This window comes from Triturus cristatus, chromosome 3_1, assembly GCF_964204655.1.
Source record: "Triturus cristatus chromosome 3_1, aTriCri1.1, whole genome shotgun sequence".
Lineage (NCBI taxonomy): Eukaryota > Metazoa > Chordata > Amphibia > Caudata > Salamandridae > Triturus > Triturus cristatus.
Genome location: NC_140583.1, coordinates 427,198,177 through 427,215,427, shown reverse-complemented (window position 1 = coordinate 427,215,427; position 17,251 = coordinate 427,198,177). Strand labels below are relative to the sequence as shown.

Sequence of the window (17,251 nt, the reverse complement as noted above, 5' to 3'; positions counted from 1 at the left end):
GAGGATGTGATAGATGTACCTTGCCCCATCATATGCCCACTTATCACTGATGGAATCCAGATGTTCTTGGGCCTTAGTGCTTAAGAGAGAGCCTCCAAGATGTGGGCGCCAATGCGAGTCTTTCCTACTTAATTCAAGGGGGCGGTGCATAGAGACTTGCAGACAGTGGAACGCTTACAAACAACTCTGCCCATGGCTTTGTGGTTTAGGATGCCACTTCAACCAGAAGCTGGCAATATAGGACCATTATGCATGTTACCTGGTAAGTATGTTTATATTAAATGTTTATTTTTGGGCACTTAGGATGAAAAAGTAGTTTTTTGAACTGATGAAGTGAAACACTGTAATATATTGTATGGCTTTCTATAGTTAAACGAAAAGAAAATAAATACGTGGTTAAGAATGTAGTATTTTAGAAAATACCCTTTACTTTCTAAAAAAACACATTCTAACTAGAGAATGAAAATTTTAGCCATCAGTGTGCACTGATGGGCATTAGAATGTTCAAGCTTTTTTCACCTTTTATGAATAGATTGTTGATTGAAAAAGTGAACAATAATAAACCTCGAAAGAATGGTTTGGGGCTACCTTTATATTGATGATACTCATATTTCACAGGACCCATGAAATATTCTCCATATTTCACAGGGATCTTTGAAATATGTTAGTGGTCGCTGTTAAACATGGGTTTTATACCATTTCATTTTGTGTAATGAAAGCGCCCAAACATCTATGTCCCTTTGGGACTCTGCCACCTAGATGGAAGGCCTTTCATTTGGGACTCTCATGAAGATATCGACTATACTGCATGACACCAGTGACAGTGGAAGGAGCAGAGGATCTGTTTGGAAGATCTTTCACCTTTTAGTATTTTTAAAGAAACAATGCAAGCCCCTCTTCAGCCCTACTCCAGTTCTTTAATAATTGTGTCCAATAATCCCTGACAGACGCCCATCATATTCATTTATCAGTTTCTGTTAAAAGAGGAAGATCATTGGATAAATGAATAAGGCTAAACAGACTTCTTTGCCTTCCTTCCAGATGAATATCAGGCGCTCTGTAGCAGCGGACCTGGGATGACCTCGGCAGGAAGTGGTAAGAATGCATGATAAACTTCTCTAAACATGGATACAACAGAGTAAAAGCTTCTGAGATGAGCAGGAAGGGTGGAGGGGGATGACTTTTTAAAATGTCATGTGAATGAACAGAGCAAAACAGCCATTCCTGAATGTGTGTGTGTAGATGTGTGTAGTGTGTGTCACATTGCAAAAGGGTCCACTAGGAAGGAATGTCCTCAGAATCTGTTGGTCCTGGTGTAAACCAGTGAGCCCCCTGAACATTGAATGAACAGTATGGATGGGAGAGAATATCAAGGACAGAAGATCAAAAATGAAATATCGACAGGTAGAGGTGTAGATTTCTATATCTAGCACCACATATATGTACCCACAGGTGACATCTTCAAGGTACGAACATGTGGAGTTAGGAATAATAATTCTATACCTCTCTATATGCACTTACCTTTCCATATGTTGTCCCTCCATATTCTGCCCTTGATATTAATATGCTACAATATTGTTGGTAGCAATATTAAGTAGAACAATCATGAAAACCACAATCATGAGGGACCAGCAAATCCCCGTTTGGGCGCAAACTCCTCTGTGACCCCAGAACAGGATTATACTTTGTGCTCTAAATGTGGGTATTTGCCCCTGAGATTTGCGGCTGAGGAAACCCAGTACAAATGCACTGCTAGTGCATGAAGAAGTGGGGAATAACAATCTCTCTTTGCATGTTGATTCCCCTTCTCACTTACCTGGATGCAAATTGTGCACCCACCAATTTGCGAAGTCATTGCTATCACAAATTTGCGGGGATGCAATTAGGACATGCAGAATGTGAGCTCTCTGTGATTGGGGCCATAATCTGGCACAGGGGAGGAGGCTGGTAAGAGTTGAAAATGAAAGAGCGCGTCCTCCACTCCTCCTCTAGAGATTTTCTGAGCTAGTACGAATAGGAGCCTGAAAAGTGACTATCTGCAATTTATTTCAAGTCTCTGTATCCGGCCCCAAAGGAAAATAAAAAATAAAAAACTATTTCTGAGATTACCATTCTGGTTTTATGTCATAACATTAAGCAAAGGGAAAGATTTCTTGAATTGTTTCAGCAAACATTAGTTCCAATCTCACATGCAGATGTGACTAAAGCACATCTTACAAACGAAATCATTTCTGTGCCACCCGTGACATTTATTTAAAGTGTGCATTAAGCATGGAACTGTACAATAATCGCCTTTGCTATTGGCACTCCAAATCAAAGGCAATATTTGGCCAAGTTTCTGTAGCAAAACATTAAATAGAAAAGCACAGGAATCTGTGCAGATGATCGTGAAAATGCACAAAGGTGTTTCACAATGGCAATTATTAGCACAACTACACAGCGGTGGCCGGCACAGGTAAATGTGGTGAGCCGGTGAGGTGGGCGGAGCAGGATGGGAGGGGGAGAAGTCGACAGACGACGGAATAGTTATAATTAAATAAATAAATGATACCTATTCCGCCGTCTGTCGTCTCCCCCCTTCTGCTGCGCGCTGCCTCACACCAACACCTCACCGCTCTTACCTGTGCTTGCCGCCGCTGCAACTACATATAATTGGATCCATGAATTTATGTTCATCCGTCCTGATTGCTTAGAACATCTATTCAAAATGTGTAGGGATTTGTCCTTGTCCCTCATGTCTCTGTGAATTGTGTCAAGAGCTCAGTTTATGAGTGGAATGGGAAAGAGAGGTATTTAAAGCACCTGGTAAAAACTGACACCGTTAGGTGGGTTATTCAACAGGTATGGCAAATACATCCAGGTATTGGAAAATGAGGAATAGCATGCAGAATTGGTGTTTGCCACACCAAATTCAGCATTGATCCGAATTCTTTTCGTGGCAGCTGTCGTTAAGGTTCCGCCACTTTGACCAGTCAATACCCCTTCCTTTCTGATGCTTGAGTAGCCTTTCTTTCTTTGGGCTCAAAGAGAAGGTCTCCGTGTCATTTCAAGAATTTCCAAAACTTGTGTTTAGATTTCACAATCTGCACTTGTTAACAATACTCCATTTCACAAAAATGCTCTGTGATTATCTATTGGTAGGGATACTGCAAGTACAGACAGAGCAGATGGTAGGAATTGCATCTGGTCTTAATAAGGCCCTGTAGTGTTGGCAGTGGCATGCATCAGATGCCAGACACATGACAGGTGTTTCAATGCTATACTAATTTCATTTGCGAGCATAATGTAATCATTCATTATACTTTTTATTGGCAGATATTAATGAATGTGCACTGGATCCTGATATTTGTCCAAATGGAATCTGTGAAAATCTGCGTGGGACATACAAATGCATATGCAACTCTGGATATGAAGTGGACTCCAGTGGAAAGAACTGTCTAGGTATTACTTTGTTTAAATAACGCCCAGTAGATAGTTTCATTTACTTTACATTCTATTGTTCGAGTAAGTCATTAATCTTCAGATAAATTAACGAAGGTGATGGTCAATTGATAGCACTTCCTTGTAAAAGTCTCTAATAACTTAGCACTTATTGGAGTTTCTGGAATTATTAGCAAGCCCACATCACTCTCCCAAGAGAACCCTTTGGATTAACCTGTGACATTTAATAATTTAGTAATATGGAACTACTTTTCAATTAATTACCATCCATTATGTTTTCTCTGTGCTCCTTCTTTAATACTTTAGTAGACTCCAAGTGGTGCAGAATGTGGCGGCTAGAATGATTCTCAACCTTACTCCTAGAACCCATATGACCCCGCATTTAAAAGCGCTCCCTGGCTCCCCATTTAAAAGAAGGTTCTCTTTAAAACGCTGGTCCTGGCTCATAAAGCCCTTCATGAGAAAGTAGCAGTGTACTTGAAGATGAACATTTGTGCTTACGCCCCTCCAGGAATTTACAATCTACTCCTGGCTATTTAGTCAGAATTCTAAAATCTGCCTGGCCAAAAACGGATGGTACAAAAATTAATGTCACAGTGGCGAACCGTCAAACCACATACAAAAACAGAAGAAATTATTTGTTAGCTAATCAAATGTAGACATCACCATTAAATTATACCAACTAAGGTTGTGATTTTATTTCATCACAAAACAGGAGATAATCAACTCGTAAAGCACAATGTATTTCATTTTATACAATTTTTGAAAGAACGGGTGCACAAGGGATGGGGTGGCAAGTGCACGGGAGGGATTTGTGATAGTGATGTGAAGAGGGAAGGTAGTGCGCATATATACATCAGCAATCAATATTTACAACCTATCCAGCCAGATGACTGGCTTGCACACATATGACAAATCATAACATAATTGGAGCAGATATCAAATCTCTACCATCCATGTTTGACAGTAAAGCAAAAAAAAAAGTCAAAGTTTCGACCCCTATAGAGAACAGGAAACTTTGCGTCTTGAGGGTGGGGTCTTCATTAGAACTGACATGAGGGAAATAGGGAGGCACCAATAAGCAGCAAGATCACTTCAGGCTGAAGATATGAATGCTGGGCCTCATGGGCTCTCAGAATGTTCATCGGTGTTCGTGGGTTAGATTACGGAGGCCACGGTTGATTAGTAACCTGTGGATGCGGGCTGCTGGCAGGAGACAAATTTGCAGGTGCCTGAAGTGATCTTGCTGCTTATTGGTGCCGCCCTATTTCCCTCACTTCAGTCCTGATGAAGACCCCACCCCCAAGGCGCAAAGTTTCCTGTTCTCTATAGGGGTCGAAACGTTGACATATTTTTTGTTTGCTTTATTGTCAAACATGGATGACAGAGATTTGATATCTGCTTCAATTATGTTATGATTTGTCATATGTGTGCAGGCCAGTCATCTGGCTGGATAGGTTGTAAATATTGATTGCTGATGTATATGCGCACTACCTTCCCTCTTCACATCACTATCACAAATCCCTCCCATGCACTTGCCACCCCATCCCTTGTGCACCTGTTCTTTCAAAAATTGTGTAAAAATGAAATACATTTTGCTTTACGAGTTGATTATCTCCTGTTTTGTGATGAAATAAAATCACAACCTTAGTTGGTATAATTTAATGATGATGTCTAAATTTGATTAGCTAACAAAGAATTTCTTCTGTTTTTGTATGTGGTTTGACGGTTCGCCACTGTGATATTAACTTTTGTACCATAACTTACCCAAGTCCAGTGGCCTATCAGGTTACCCCATTGCTATATAACTCTGGCCAAAAATGGAGGCAGATCCTCACCTACCTTGGCTTGATGGCCTGGAGCAATCTCCCCATGGAACTTCATTCCATTTCTGAGCTATCTGTCTTGAGGAAAAAACTAAAAACCTGGCTCTTTTCAACAAGCTTGATAGGACGATCAGCACTATTTAGTAGCCAACCTTACATTCCAGCACCAGGACACTCTTTGGAGTATGCATGCACTTTACAAATGCCATTCATTAATTTATTCACTATAATAGGTGATCCCCATTCATGCAGATCGGGCAGTAAAGCCAGGGGCCTTCCCACCTTGTCCTGTTCGTTCTGGGCCTCACTGTGTACTCTTTGTAATCAAAAATCCTAAGATGCTCAGTAAGATGCACCCATTTTCCCTGCTCCACCAGAAATGTTTCTTTAAGCTCCAGGTGTTCTGGCCTTTTTTTCCAATTCCCCAAGGGTTTGTTCCTGCTTTTCGACTTCCCATGTTAATTCTGTGGCCTCTAATCACCACTTTGAAGGCCTCCCATTCCACTAATTTATACAAGGCAAAACCCTGACTCTCCATAAAGTAGCTCTGGATTTCCTCCCTGATGGTGCTGCCAAATACTTAATCTGCAGAGGCTTCCACCTTCAAAGGCGAAGCTCAGATTGTGGGTTTGATTCTACTCCACTGTATTGCTATAATCAGCAGGTTGTGATCAAAATATGTGCTGGACAAGGACTCAGTGTGCGTAATCTCTGCATGTACTCAGGGGTGCATACAATCTTGGTCAAGTACACATGCAAATAATCCATTCCAGAATTAAAGCTCCGTAATCAATTGGAATGGCACCCCTGGTCCGATCCAAATCAGCACCCTTCTGACATATGCAGAAGAATGCATAAAGTACACTTTCCCTCTCCAGCGCTACTGCAAGTCTAGCTCTTTTGTCTTAATTAAATGTATCTCTTAAGACATTGTAACCTAAGCTTCTCTGTGCCTTATGTAAGCCTGAACCTTCTATTGTTTGGCTATGCTGTTGAGCCCCCTTACATTCCATGTGAATTTTTCCAACTTTCTGCTAAGTGAGCATTGGAACCTTCAAGTTTTCTGCCCCTTGCCTGACAGATGTCTCCCAACTGCATCGACCTTGCACCCCCTCTCCTTGAGGTCACAATAACTTATCACAGTGACTGTAGCTTCCCAGGATCCCGAACCTCAATAAACAATAAACTGTTTTCCAACACATCCCTCCCTGGACTGTAGAGCAACAGCCCTCTCTCCAAATCTGTAAAACAAATCCCAGTTAATACACTACTTCAGCCTCACCAGTCCGACCAGGCATTCAGCATCTATAAAAATTGGGTTAACTGTGATCCAGTGTCCTATAATGTCTTCCGGAACCACCAGACACACATCATGTACACCAATACACAGCAAAGTAGCAATCCTTGTACCCCAGGTTTGTGCTGGGGATGTAGCCCCACTCCAATCCGGGTTTTATTTTCAAATAACATAATCCGCATGCCATGTGGGTCACCTTTAGCATCCTGTGAATTGTTAATATTCATACCTCGGGTTTGAGGATGAATTCCCTTCAGATATACCCACATCATTGGACAGTTGTTGCCCACCATGCTGTGATTGCTGACAGGGATCTCTCCTGCTGATATTGTTGGTGCAATGGTTGTTGTGGTAGTTAGTTTGGTTTCTCTTCGTCTAATGCACACCTGTGTGCGAAAATTAATATCTGATAGAGACTACTAACCACAGATTCCTTCACGTAGAATTATCCCAAGGCCTGAGACTGGATCCAGAAACGTTTTGCCACAGCATCCCTGCGCGCCAGGGGACAGGGCGACACCACGCGACTCCGCCTAAGCGTCGTCCGCGTACGTGACATCAGCGAGGTCACATAAGCCCCACCCGGCGCGCCTATGTCAGTTTTTTCCATTTCCGCATGCAACGCGGATCCGGTCTTGCTACGGGCCTGTTTCGGGCCCTTTTTTCTTCATCATTGTCCTTCTCTTGGTGGAAGAGTATGCGAATGCCTTCGGGCTTCAAAGCTTGCACGTCGTGTGGGCATCTCATGTCGGCGATGGACCCTCATCGCATTTGTATGTGGATTTTGGGGGAGGATCACGGCACCACGGATTGTGAGGCGTGCCAACAGTTGAAGCCGAAGTCGCGGCAGGAGCGCCGAATGAAACTTCTCTCTGCGCGTCTCTCCAGGTCGACCTCCTCCCCTCGATCAGCCACGGCTGACGGCTGTGGTCGTCGCCATCGCCCTTCCCTGATGTCGCGAGAGCGTCGCTCACCGGTGGGTAAGTGTCGCAGTTTGTCCCCGGGGGCCGGGTTTCGGCCTGCCGGGGGCATGGACCCTCTGCGGGTGATGCAGCCCATGTGTCCTCCTACCCACCGTTTCCCGGTGATGAAGCATCGAGAGTCCAGATGGAGACATACGCGGTGGCTTTGCAGGCCTCGCTGGCGTCTCCTCCCCCTTTCCCTCCTGGGGCGTCAGCGGTTCCCTTGCCTTGCGCGGGGCCTTCTGCGGCGCAGCCGGTGGCTCCGGCCCCGACTGGGTCGGATCCAGGCTTGGAAGATGTGGTGCTGTTGGGGTGCGGCTCCTCTGGGGTCCCTCCTTCACACCACAGCATCTCTGCCTCGCCGCAAACTCTCACGGGAGTCCCTGTGGTGTCACGTGAGGTCGCCGGGGCTCAGGTCCCATCCCCAAGCCCCTCTCGGTCCCTTGACAAGGCATCTAAGGCCGAGGTGATGCCGCTATGACGCCGGCAGCTGCTGGACCGGGCGGCGCCACAGGAGTCGGTGGACTCTCCTCATCCCGCTCCGGGTCGAGGCTGGGAACGAACCCCTTACCCTGCTCCAGGACATTCTCATCCCTCCACGCAGGCAGCTGCCTTGTTGGAGGGTGAGTCGGAGGTTGGGTCAGCTCTGGCAGCGCCGCATGGCTCGCCGGACCACCTCTGTCGTATACTGGGCCGAGGCTGGCGGAGGGCTTCGTGTCACTCCCCTGGTCCTTCTCGTCCTTCCACGCAGGCGGCTGCCTTGGCGGAGGTTGAGTTGGTGCCATTCCGACGCGGCCCCCTGTCCAATGCGACTCCGGCCCCGCTCCAGTCCCCAGCGCAGTGTGACTTCGAGGAGCCCTATATAGCGTCTCCTTTGGCGCAGGCTGGCGTTACCGCTCTGCCTCAGGCGGCGGACTCTACGGCTCATGACAGGCGTCGAGTTGCGGATTCGTCTTTGGACACTCCCTCTGCTCCGGAGGCTGCCTGTATATTGGTGCCGTCCTCAACGGAAACTGGCCGCCGAGTGGTGTCTTTTTCACCGGCATCGTCGAAGGGTGGCTCCCCGCCATTTCTGAGGCCGCGGTGTTCGCCGGAGGAATGGCAGGTCCCCCATTCCTCGGCTCCTCCTACCTTCCAGGTCTGGCCCCTGCTGCCCGTTCCGCTTGGCTTGGGGGACGGCTGCCTTAGTCTGCAGCCGTCGCCCACTGAGGAGCTGCTTTCTCCGCCGCGGGGCCCTACAGAGGCGGGTGCGGATACTCTGCGCATGGGTGACACGATTGCTCATTTTCCGGCAGATCATCTCTTGGAGGTTCTCCACCAGGGCTCTGGTGGGAGGAAGATCTTGCTTCCCTTTGAGGGTTCGCTCCTTTCGTCCCTGACGGGGGCTTGGGGGCGTCCTGCCTCAGGGGATCCGGTGCCTCAGCACCTTCTACACCAGCAATTTCCGGTGCCGTGTGACCCAGCGTGTCTTTCCCTCCACCCCTATGCCGCCAGTCCTCTTTTGCGGACCGCCTTTCCCTCCCAGCTGCTGCTGTTGACTCCGCCCTCCTGGGAGGCTCGCTGGCTGGACTCTTGGGGGCGCAACATGTTTGCCTCGACCGGCGCAGCCCTGCGGGCCCTGAACATCTTGTGTGTCCTCCTCTTGTCTGTGGGACTCGGTTGAGTCTTTGGGATCCGCAGCTTCTCAGGAGACTGTTCAGGTGGACTTACGGTGTCATGCGTTGGATGGCTGGGAGCTAGCGGCGTTCATCCTTCACTCTGCTCTGGACATCTCGGAGGTGCTGGGCCGGGCCATGGCTTCCTTAGTTGCCCTCCGTCGCCATGCTTGGCTTCGGGACGGCGTCTTCCCCGAAAATATTCGGGAACGGCTCATTGATCTCCCGTTTGATGGTAGCCTGTTGTTCCATGCCCCAGCTGACTCTGCCATCCAAAGGTTCCTGGTGGGGCTCCGTCATCCTCCCTCTTATACTCCTCCTCCTCCTCCTCAGTGATTAAGGAGTTGAGCTGGTTCTGGTCCTTCTTGGGATGGTCGCTCTTGCGGTGGAGTGTGTTTTCTGGCCATTGAGTCCTCCTTGTGGGGACTTTGGCAATGTTGGCTGCTGGACGGCCCTTGTTCGCTGTGTGTGTGTTTTTTGCTAGAACTGTTACACAGACTTGGCCCAGAGATTAGGCCTTCTGTTTTTCTTTGGGCTGATTGTCAAGCTGTTCGCGAGGTGTTTTCCCTGTGGCTCTTTTGTTTTTTCTCTGTTGCGGAAGTTCTTCCAAAGAGGGTTCCCATGTCTTGGGACTTAACGTACCCTATGTGGGGTAGTGGTAGCTGTTATACAGCTTGCGCTCTGCTGGGGAGTTCTGGTGGCCTGTTCTCCATGGCGTTTCTGTATGTTGCTTTGCTTCGTGTGCGCGGCCCTTCGTGGGGGTGTGTCCGGCCCTTTCCTCTTCTCCCTGCTTGGGATAGTTCTGTGCCCTCCCTTGTCAGGTGTTGCCCACTCATTCTTCCTGGGGCCCTGGGCTGGTTTTTCTTGTTCTGGCGGCTTGTCTGTTAGCACCGCTCTGGTTGGCCTATTGCCTTCCATTTGGTGTGGCTTAGCCTTCTTTTCCCTTGTTTCCTTGGGCCCTCTGGGCTCTCCCCCTGGCTTTGGAGGGAAGCTTATTGCTTTGAAGGGTGTGGGGTACTTCGGCCTCTCTGGTCTGGCCCTTGGTTCCTCTATCTTGAGTGTGAAGGCCCCCCTTTTTTCTTCTTCCCCCATCCCTCTGGGGTTGGTGGTGTTCTGCTTGTGGGGGGCTCCTCTTGCCTGGGAGGGGCCGGGTTATTGCCCGATCCGCAGGTCTGGTCCCCTGTGTGATCCTCTGTCCTGTTATGGCTGGGGGGGTCCTTTCGCAGACCCTCCTTCCCCGTGGGTATTGCTAGGGTATCTATTCTACGTGAAGGAATCTGCAGCTAGTAGTCTCTATCAGATGTACGAGTTACTTACCTTCGGTAACGATGTATCTGGTAGAGATGATTCTAGCCGCAGATTCCTTCACGGCCCACTCTTCCTCCCCGTTCTGCGATGACCCATGGATTGGTCTCGGCACTCGCCTCCAGGTGGGGGGCTGTGTCTCTTGTGAGTGCATTCCTTTGCTCTTGGCGGGTTGCTCCGTCTTGTTGCTGTTCCTTCCTCCCCTTGGTTCTCTGGAGGATGGGGTTATGGTGCTCCTGTGCCCCGCTACTCGGGCTGCTCCAGGTTTGGGGGGGGGGTTTACCTTCAATCTCTGCCCTCCCTTCCTCTTGCTGCTGGGGGTCCCTGCCCCTCTGCCGTCCTCTGTCTGGGGGTCACCTGGCCATGCCCTGCCCTTGTTCCTTGGAGGATGGTTGCCCTCTGTGCCGGGGTGGCTTGGAGGGTTGTTGTTGTTGTTGTCCTCCTGTCTGTTCTGGGGCTGGCTCCCATTCCCTATTCCCGGGTGGGAGTTGTAGGCCTGCTACAGGTGTCCTGCCCTTACATATGTTCCATGTCTCCGGGGGAGGTGGGGGGAAGGCGGTTACATGCTGGCAGGGTGGCTTCTCGGGGCTCTGCTCTGTTCTTTATTCCGCCCCTGCCTTTGGAGGCTGCAGTGTTGCACCGCTCCTTATGGTGTCGCTTGTCTCCGTTCTTTGTTTCTACTCTTTCGCTCACTGTTCCCCTGCTCCTACAGTTTGCCCGGTGGCTCCGCGTTGTGGCACGGAAAAGTTCTCTGAAGATAACTGAGGTAGGTGCGCCGGGGTGGGGCTTATGTGACCTCGCTGACGTCACGTACGTGGACGACACCTAGGCAGAGTCGCATGGTGTCGCCCTGCCCCCTGGCACGCAGGGATGCTGTGGCAAAAAGTTTCCAGATCCAGTCTCACGCCTGGGGATAATTCTACAATAAGGAATCTGCGGCTAGAATCGTCTCCACCAGATACATTGTTACCGAAGGTAAGTAACTCGTACGTCTGCAAGCTCTGCATTAGTTCGTTGTATTTGCTGTTCTGCCCAGTCACACACTTTTTGTGGATCAGTGAAAAACAGGGTGTCCTGGGCAGAGATTCATTTCAGTTTTGCTGGAAACAACAAGCCACATTAGACTCCCATTTCTCACCATTTTTTCTCAGCTTCAGCGAGTGCTGAAAATTTCTATTTTATAGTCACAGTAAAGTTTGGAAAAATAAAACCCTACTATTTACTACTGTTAGTTAGCTTAAGTTAGTTAGCCACTGTTTGCTAGACATGGTGTTGTATATGGTCCCTATCTTAGAAATGGAGCAACCACGCCACCACAAATCATGGAGAAGACCTGGGTGGCAGCAGTTTTGGCATCACTCTGTGGACCCTCTCCAAAGCAAAGAACAAGATCAGCCTCTCAGACACATTGTTTTAGCCAGTTCTACAGGAAGGTTACCATACATAACTTTCCCTTTGAACTTTTCCGGTTGGCATACTATTCTTAAGTTGTTGTGCCTTTATTTAAGATATCAGAACAGTTCAGTTACTTACTGCATCTGTTTATGCAACTCATATGTGTGCCGGACTAGCTCAGTGAGTATTGCCTCAGTTCTCGAGACCCAGTTTGACATTTTCCTCTGATAGGCCCTCAGCAGATTCAAATCCAGTACTGCAGTGTCAATCTTCTGCTCTAATGAATCCCACGTGGACTTGATAGCGGCCAATATAGTATCCAACCTTTTAGGAGTGTCATGGGTTGGGGCATCCCAGCACCATGAGCAGAAGGCATCCGGGCCTCCGCTTGAGGGCCTACTGGCAAGCGTCTTCATGCTTTAGTTGCCTTCCCATGGTTGTATGGCTGGGCTTACCCCTATAGTGCTCTGCTGCCGTGCAGGTATATCGGCTTTTATTTCTGCTTAGACTCCCAAATGCCCTTGATTGCCTTCAAATTCTTCATACCAGGCCCCAACTGGGAAGGTCTGCCCCCACCCAGAATATTCTGGGCCGGTAGGAGCAGACAGCTTTAGGCAGTGCCCCCTGCAGCATTGAAAATAAATGCCTCTAGTGCTTTTTCCTTTTTGGCTATCCTCTTATGTGCCCTCAAAGCAGGAAGCACTCGCCAAGTGCAGCCAAGCCGGCATCACTCCTGCACCTTCTGTCCTGCAGGTCTCTAGTCGACTTACCACAGCACACTGCTGCTGTTCTCCTGTGGAGAGTACGGGGGCAGGAGGAATCAAATCGGTCAGGTCACATCCTCTTCATACAGCCGCCAGGCTATGGTTTCTTTTGTGGGAGCACATACATTTCGCACCTGTGTTACAGTCCCCAGCTCTTGGAATCCAGACAAGGGATCGCCTCACCTCACATGAGCCAGAGCAATCCACAGGCCTGCAGGGGCTCAAGGCAACTGCTATGGCCCACCATCTTGAACTTAGCGCATGGCTCCAAATATCCCCGGAGATCAGCAAGAATCTGCCTGTTGCCTGCAGGATGATCCCATGTGGGACAAAGGGAAGGCAGACAGACCTCTTGCTCCAGCTACCCCGGGGGTTCTTTAATGTCATGGAAGGAAGTAACCACACCTGAATGGGGGTAGACTTGGTGAGAAGAGTGGTGTGCTACAATGTCTTGTTCAGCGGCATCTTAATAAAAGGCTAGTGGACTGCTCCATGAAAGAGCAGTTAGTAGCGGAGGAGTGAAGCGGCAGTTCTGCATTGGGTATGAACTCCCTCCATCTAGACTTCTCCACATCCATTTTTAAACTGCTGCACAGAGTAGAACCTTTGGGAGAAGGACAGACACACACACAGTGGATGAACTGTAACTAGAGTTGGGGGACCTAGTCTAGACTGGTACTTCAGGTCTTTTGTTGGATTCCATCTCCAAAGCTTTAGGTGTTAGCTCTTAGCCTCATTTTAAGGAACAGTACAGGATGGACTTACTGGGGTCCCTGAAGAAAGATGTTCCACTTCATCTTCTGGTGCTTGGTTCTGGTTGTTGCTGACCTACGAATGTCTTCCACAGACTCCTGCTAGACAGACAGGAACCCTGCTAGTGACTGAAGGCATCAGGAGGTGTGGACAGAGAGAGTGATTTGCTTAGAAGTCCATAGAGTGCTGCTGCAGGTAGACTCTTATTTAAAAGACTGGCAAGGGCTGCCTAGGAAAGCCAGTCCTGTCACTTACACCATGCTGTTGCTAACAAGGAAGAAACAAAGGTGACAAGGGGCTGTGAAGAATTATCCAAAGCAACAGAAAAGGTCATCAAAAATGTGATTTCCATGAGGCCCACAAGAACACTCCTGGTGGCTGAAGCCCGCCGCCAAGAGCCAAAAAATGACCAAGTCCCTGTTAAGTTGGGCAAGCAGGCACAAGATAGTCCTAAAGATAGCTAGTCTTAAAAAAGTTGTAGAATTAATGTGTGCCATACTTAAATGCTAGCATTGGGCACATTGCGGCTTGGTGGCACCCATTTATATAAATAAACCCCAGAGGTTCTATGGGACCAGGAGTCCTTTTGTGTTATTTCTTTCTAATAATCCATTTGAGATGGGGAAGCCCCGGTACAATTCCCTGCAGATGGTGGAGGGACCGGAGAAAGAAGTTGATTTCCCCAGGGCGGCACTTTAGCCTGAAAAGTATAGCCCATCCTCTTAGGGGTTTCAAAAGACCATCATCGAGGATCACATCAACATACCTTTCCCATTCCCCATACCCATGTCTGGGGAAAAGTGGAGAGAAGAGCAGCCAATGTCCCCTCCCAGTGCAGAAGAATGTGTGCTTGAGTGTGGGCTTCAGCAAGACTGAGTGGGTCCTGCAGCCTCCTGTATGGTCTGAGGAAGCACTGGTACAAAGACAGGGGCACCCACTGAAAGTAATTCTATGCCAGTGGGCACATGAACACTTAAAAAAAACAAGCATTCGAGAACCCAATAGGTATTGCATATGAAAAATATTTTCTATGACATTTTTTTATTATAGAACTTTTCCCCAAAGCAATAAACATTGTTTAATAGGGACTATTTAAACAAAGAACTCATGTTTTGGTACACTTTTATAGAGTCTAGTCACTTTTTTAAAGATCCTTCTTATTCATTCTTTTACATGTTAATTATACATGAAGGCTTGGAATGTTCAAGCATTTCCATAATCAAAAGTGAAACACTGAGTTACCCAAAGGATATAATGTTATAATTAATAAGTAGAACACAACAATCCAAATTGAAAAAATTAATGTATTATCTTTAAAAGATTGCTGTGTCCTGTAAGTGTCCAAACAGTGAGCCTCGTAAATGCAAAGATAGGGTTTAGCCTTGAGGTCAATTTGGAGTTACCATTGTGAAACTAAAAATATTTTTCCATATTGCACACCCCGATTTCATTTTGAAGTAGTTATGCCACAAGGGGGTGATTAAAGTATATTCCTTCATTGTTCTACTGTATATTAAGAACTGTTCTTGTGTTTGGTGCTCTAATGTTTGTAGGACAGGACAGTATATTATGACAGTGCCTGGTAACATAGGCAGTGGGCTCCATTGAGAGGAAGTTTGTTGTTTTGAGTACCCCAGCCTCTCTCATCTGCAGCATCCATTTCCTACAGTTGGTACAGATCTGAGATGGCATCCATGCTGCTCCTATTCATCCTACCATCAGCTCTGCAGCCTGGCTCACAGCGGCATAACATGAACAGCAGCATTGATGAAGGGAGCACAGGATGAGCCAAGGAGGGACATGCCTGCAGCAGTGGCAAATCTGGCAATACATCCCCTAGTGTCTACCATGGGAGGGGATTGACAAAACATCCGAAAGCCCTACTGCTTTCATGAGTGGAAATAGTAGAGAGGAAGCAGAAACCAGTTTTTGCCTCTCACCAAACAGTCCTTCATAAAAAGTAACAAAATAGAAACAAAGGGGCTTCAAAGGGGTTGGCCATTATTCTGAAACCACGCTTACAGAGTGAAAGACTAATGATGAACTACTTTAAGATCTCTTACCAGAACTGCTGCCTCCATAATTTCTAGATCTATTGGTAAGTAGAAAAGCACATCAGGATGTTGTGTGATAATCTTGTAATCTCGGCAGCCATCTTGAACTAGTATTCTTCTACGATGAAAAGGGCCATTGGCCCTTCCTTAAGAAAATACATGTTTAAAAAGCCCATCAAATCGGGGTCAGCAACAGCTGCAAAGAATGTTCTGAAGAGTGCATCATCTTAAATTAAAATTAAGTTCTACCATTAGAAACATTTTTTCTTCATCTGTCGATTAGATATAACTATACGTTTACATATGACATGAAAGAAATGGCTGCAGGATTACAAGTTTCTATGAAATGTGTGAAATGTTTAGATGCTTAAAAGATTGTAGATTATTCACTGGAAAAATGTCATTGATAAGTCATTATTCAATCTACAATCTTTGTTGTTAGGGCTAGGAATTGCTAACATTGTACTGAAGGTTTTTTACCATTGTGTAATCACAATTGGATAATGTCCAAAAAACAATGTATAAAAACTTGCATCCAGTTAAAAAGGCCAGACATGATGGTGTCTTCTACTACATTTATTAATAGTCCATATAGTTATTATTTCTTTTGGATTGGGCCTTGTCTTTTGTCGCAGATAAGACGTAGCAGGAGTCACAATAAACATTACAATAATGGCAGTAGCAATACAGAAGAAATGTATTAATATAATTTGCTTAATCTCATTCTTGGTTGCAGATATTGATGAATGCACACTGAACAGGTTGCTCTGTGATAATGGCCAGTGCAGAAACACCCCTGGAAGTTTTACCTGCACCTGTCCAAAGGGATACGTATACAAGCCAGATCAAAAAACATGTGAAGGTAAGAAAACTAAAAACTTTAGATTCCTTTTTCTTCAGAGTTACCCTGTTGATTATTAGTATATGTACCAAATTGGTCTATGGCATGTCTCTTAATAAATAGCGTGTCATTCTGAACCATTAGATAAGAAATGTAGAAGAATGATGCTGTATCATAAAATTACACTACGGGTAGAAGATAGGCCAATGCGACTTCATCGCCCAGACCCTGAATCATTTGAATTTTCAAGTGCTTTTGGGTTTGGATGCTTACTTTAGTTTTTGAAAGTTTAGTAGATTGAACTTGCTGGGCACTTTAAAATAAAATATTAAATGACGTGAAGGGGAGGCTGTACATGGGGGCTTCATTCCTCGGTTGGCGGCACCTGGAGCTACTACTCTCAAAATACGCCTTTTAGTGCTGCCTTCAAAGTATTGTAAATATCTAGCAGTATAATTCTCTCCAGCACCTGGAGTTACTTCTCTCCATCTTTGTGGCTTTGGCTAGCCGGCTGAAATTTACTTCGGGTCTCCTTGCGCCTTTGGCACAGCCGGCAGGGGCCGGAAGGAGCCCCTGTCATAGGGGCAAGTTGCTGCAATTCTTAATTTTGCACTGAAAGGGACAGTCAGCAAAGGTCCTGGATGGCCAGACAATCCTGGAAGGCATTCCAAGAGACTTCCCTGCATTGGGTCCATTGGCACCATAGCTCCCTGAATTTAAGGAGAGGGAGCGTTCTAAGGGTGCACAATTGAAGTACAGCATATACCAGGAAAACGGTTATACATGGTGGAGGTGGCGGCTCAGTAGCACTGCTCTAGTCACTATGTACAAAAGGAGGAGGCATGTAAATTTATTGCAAACCTTCAAGTGCTCTAAAAACTGGTTGGAAATGGTTGGGGATAGTCATTACACCTGAAATTAGGGAATCTTCAGGACCTGAAATAGTTTTGACCTAATG

General features: G+C 46.8%; 1 protein-coding gene across 1 annotated transcript in view; it reads left to right on the top strand.

The window, feature by feature from the left end:
* FBN1 (fibrillin 1) overlaps positions 1 to 17,251 on the top strand; it is a 722,489-nt gene that overhangs the window by 475,875 nt on the left and 229,363 nt on the right. The window contains exons 17-19 of the mRNA XM_085644212.1: positions 1,042 to 1,095; positions 3,316 to 3,441; positions 16,189 to 16,314. Coding sequence (XP_085500338.1) covers positions 1,042 to 1,095; positions 3,316 to 3,441; positions 16,189 to 16,314 — 306 coding nt within the window. The remainder of the gene's footprint in view (positions 1 to 1,041; positions 1,096 to 3,315; positions 3,442 to 16,188; positions 16,315 to 17,251) is intronic.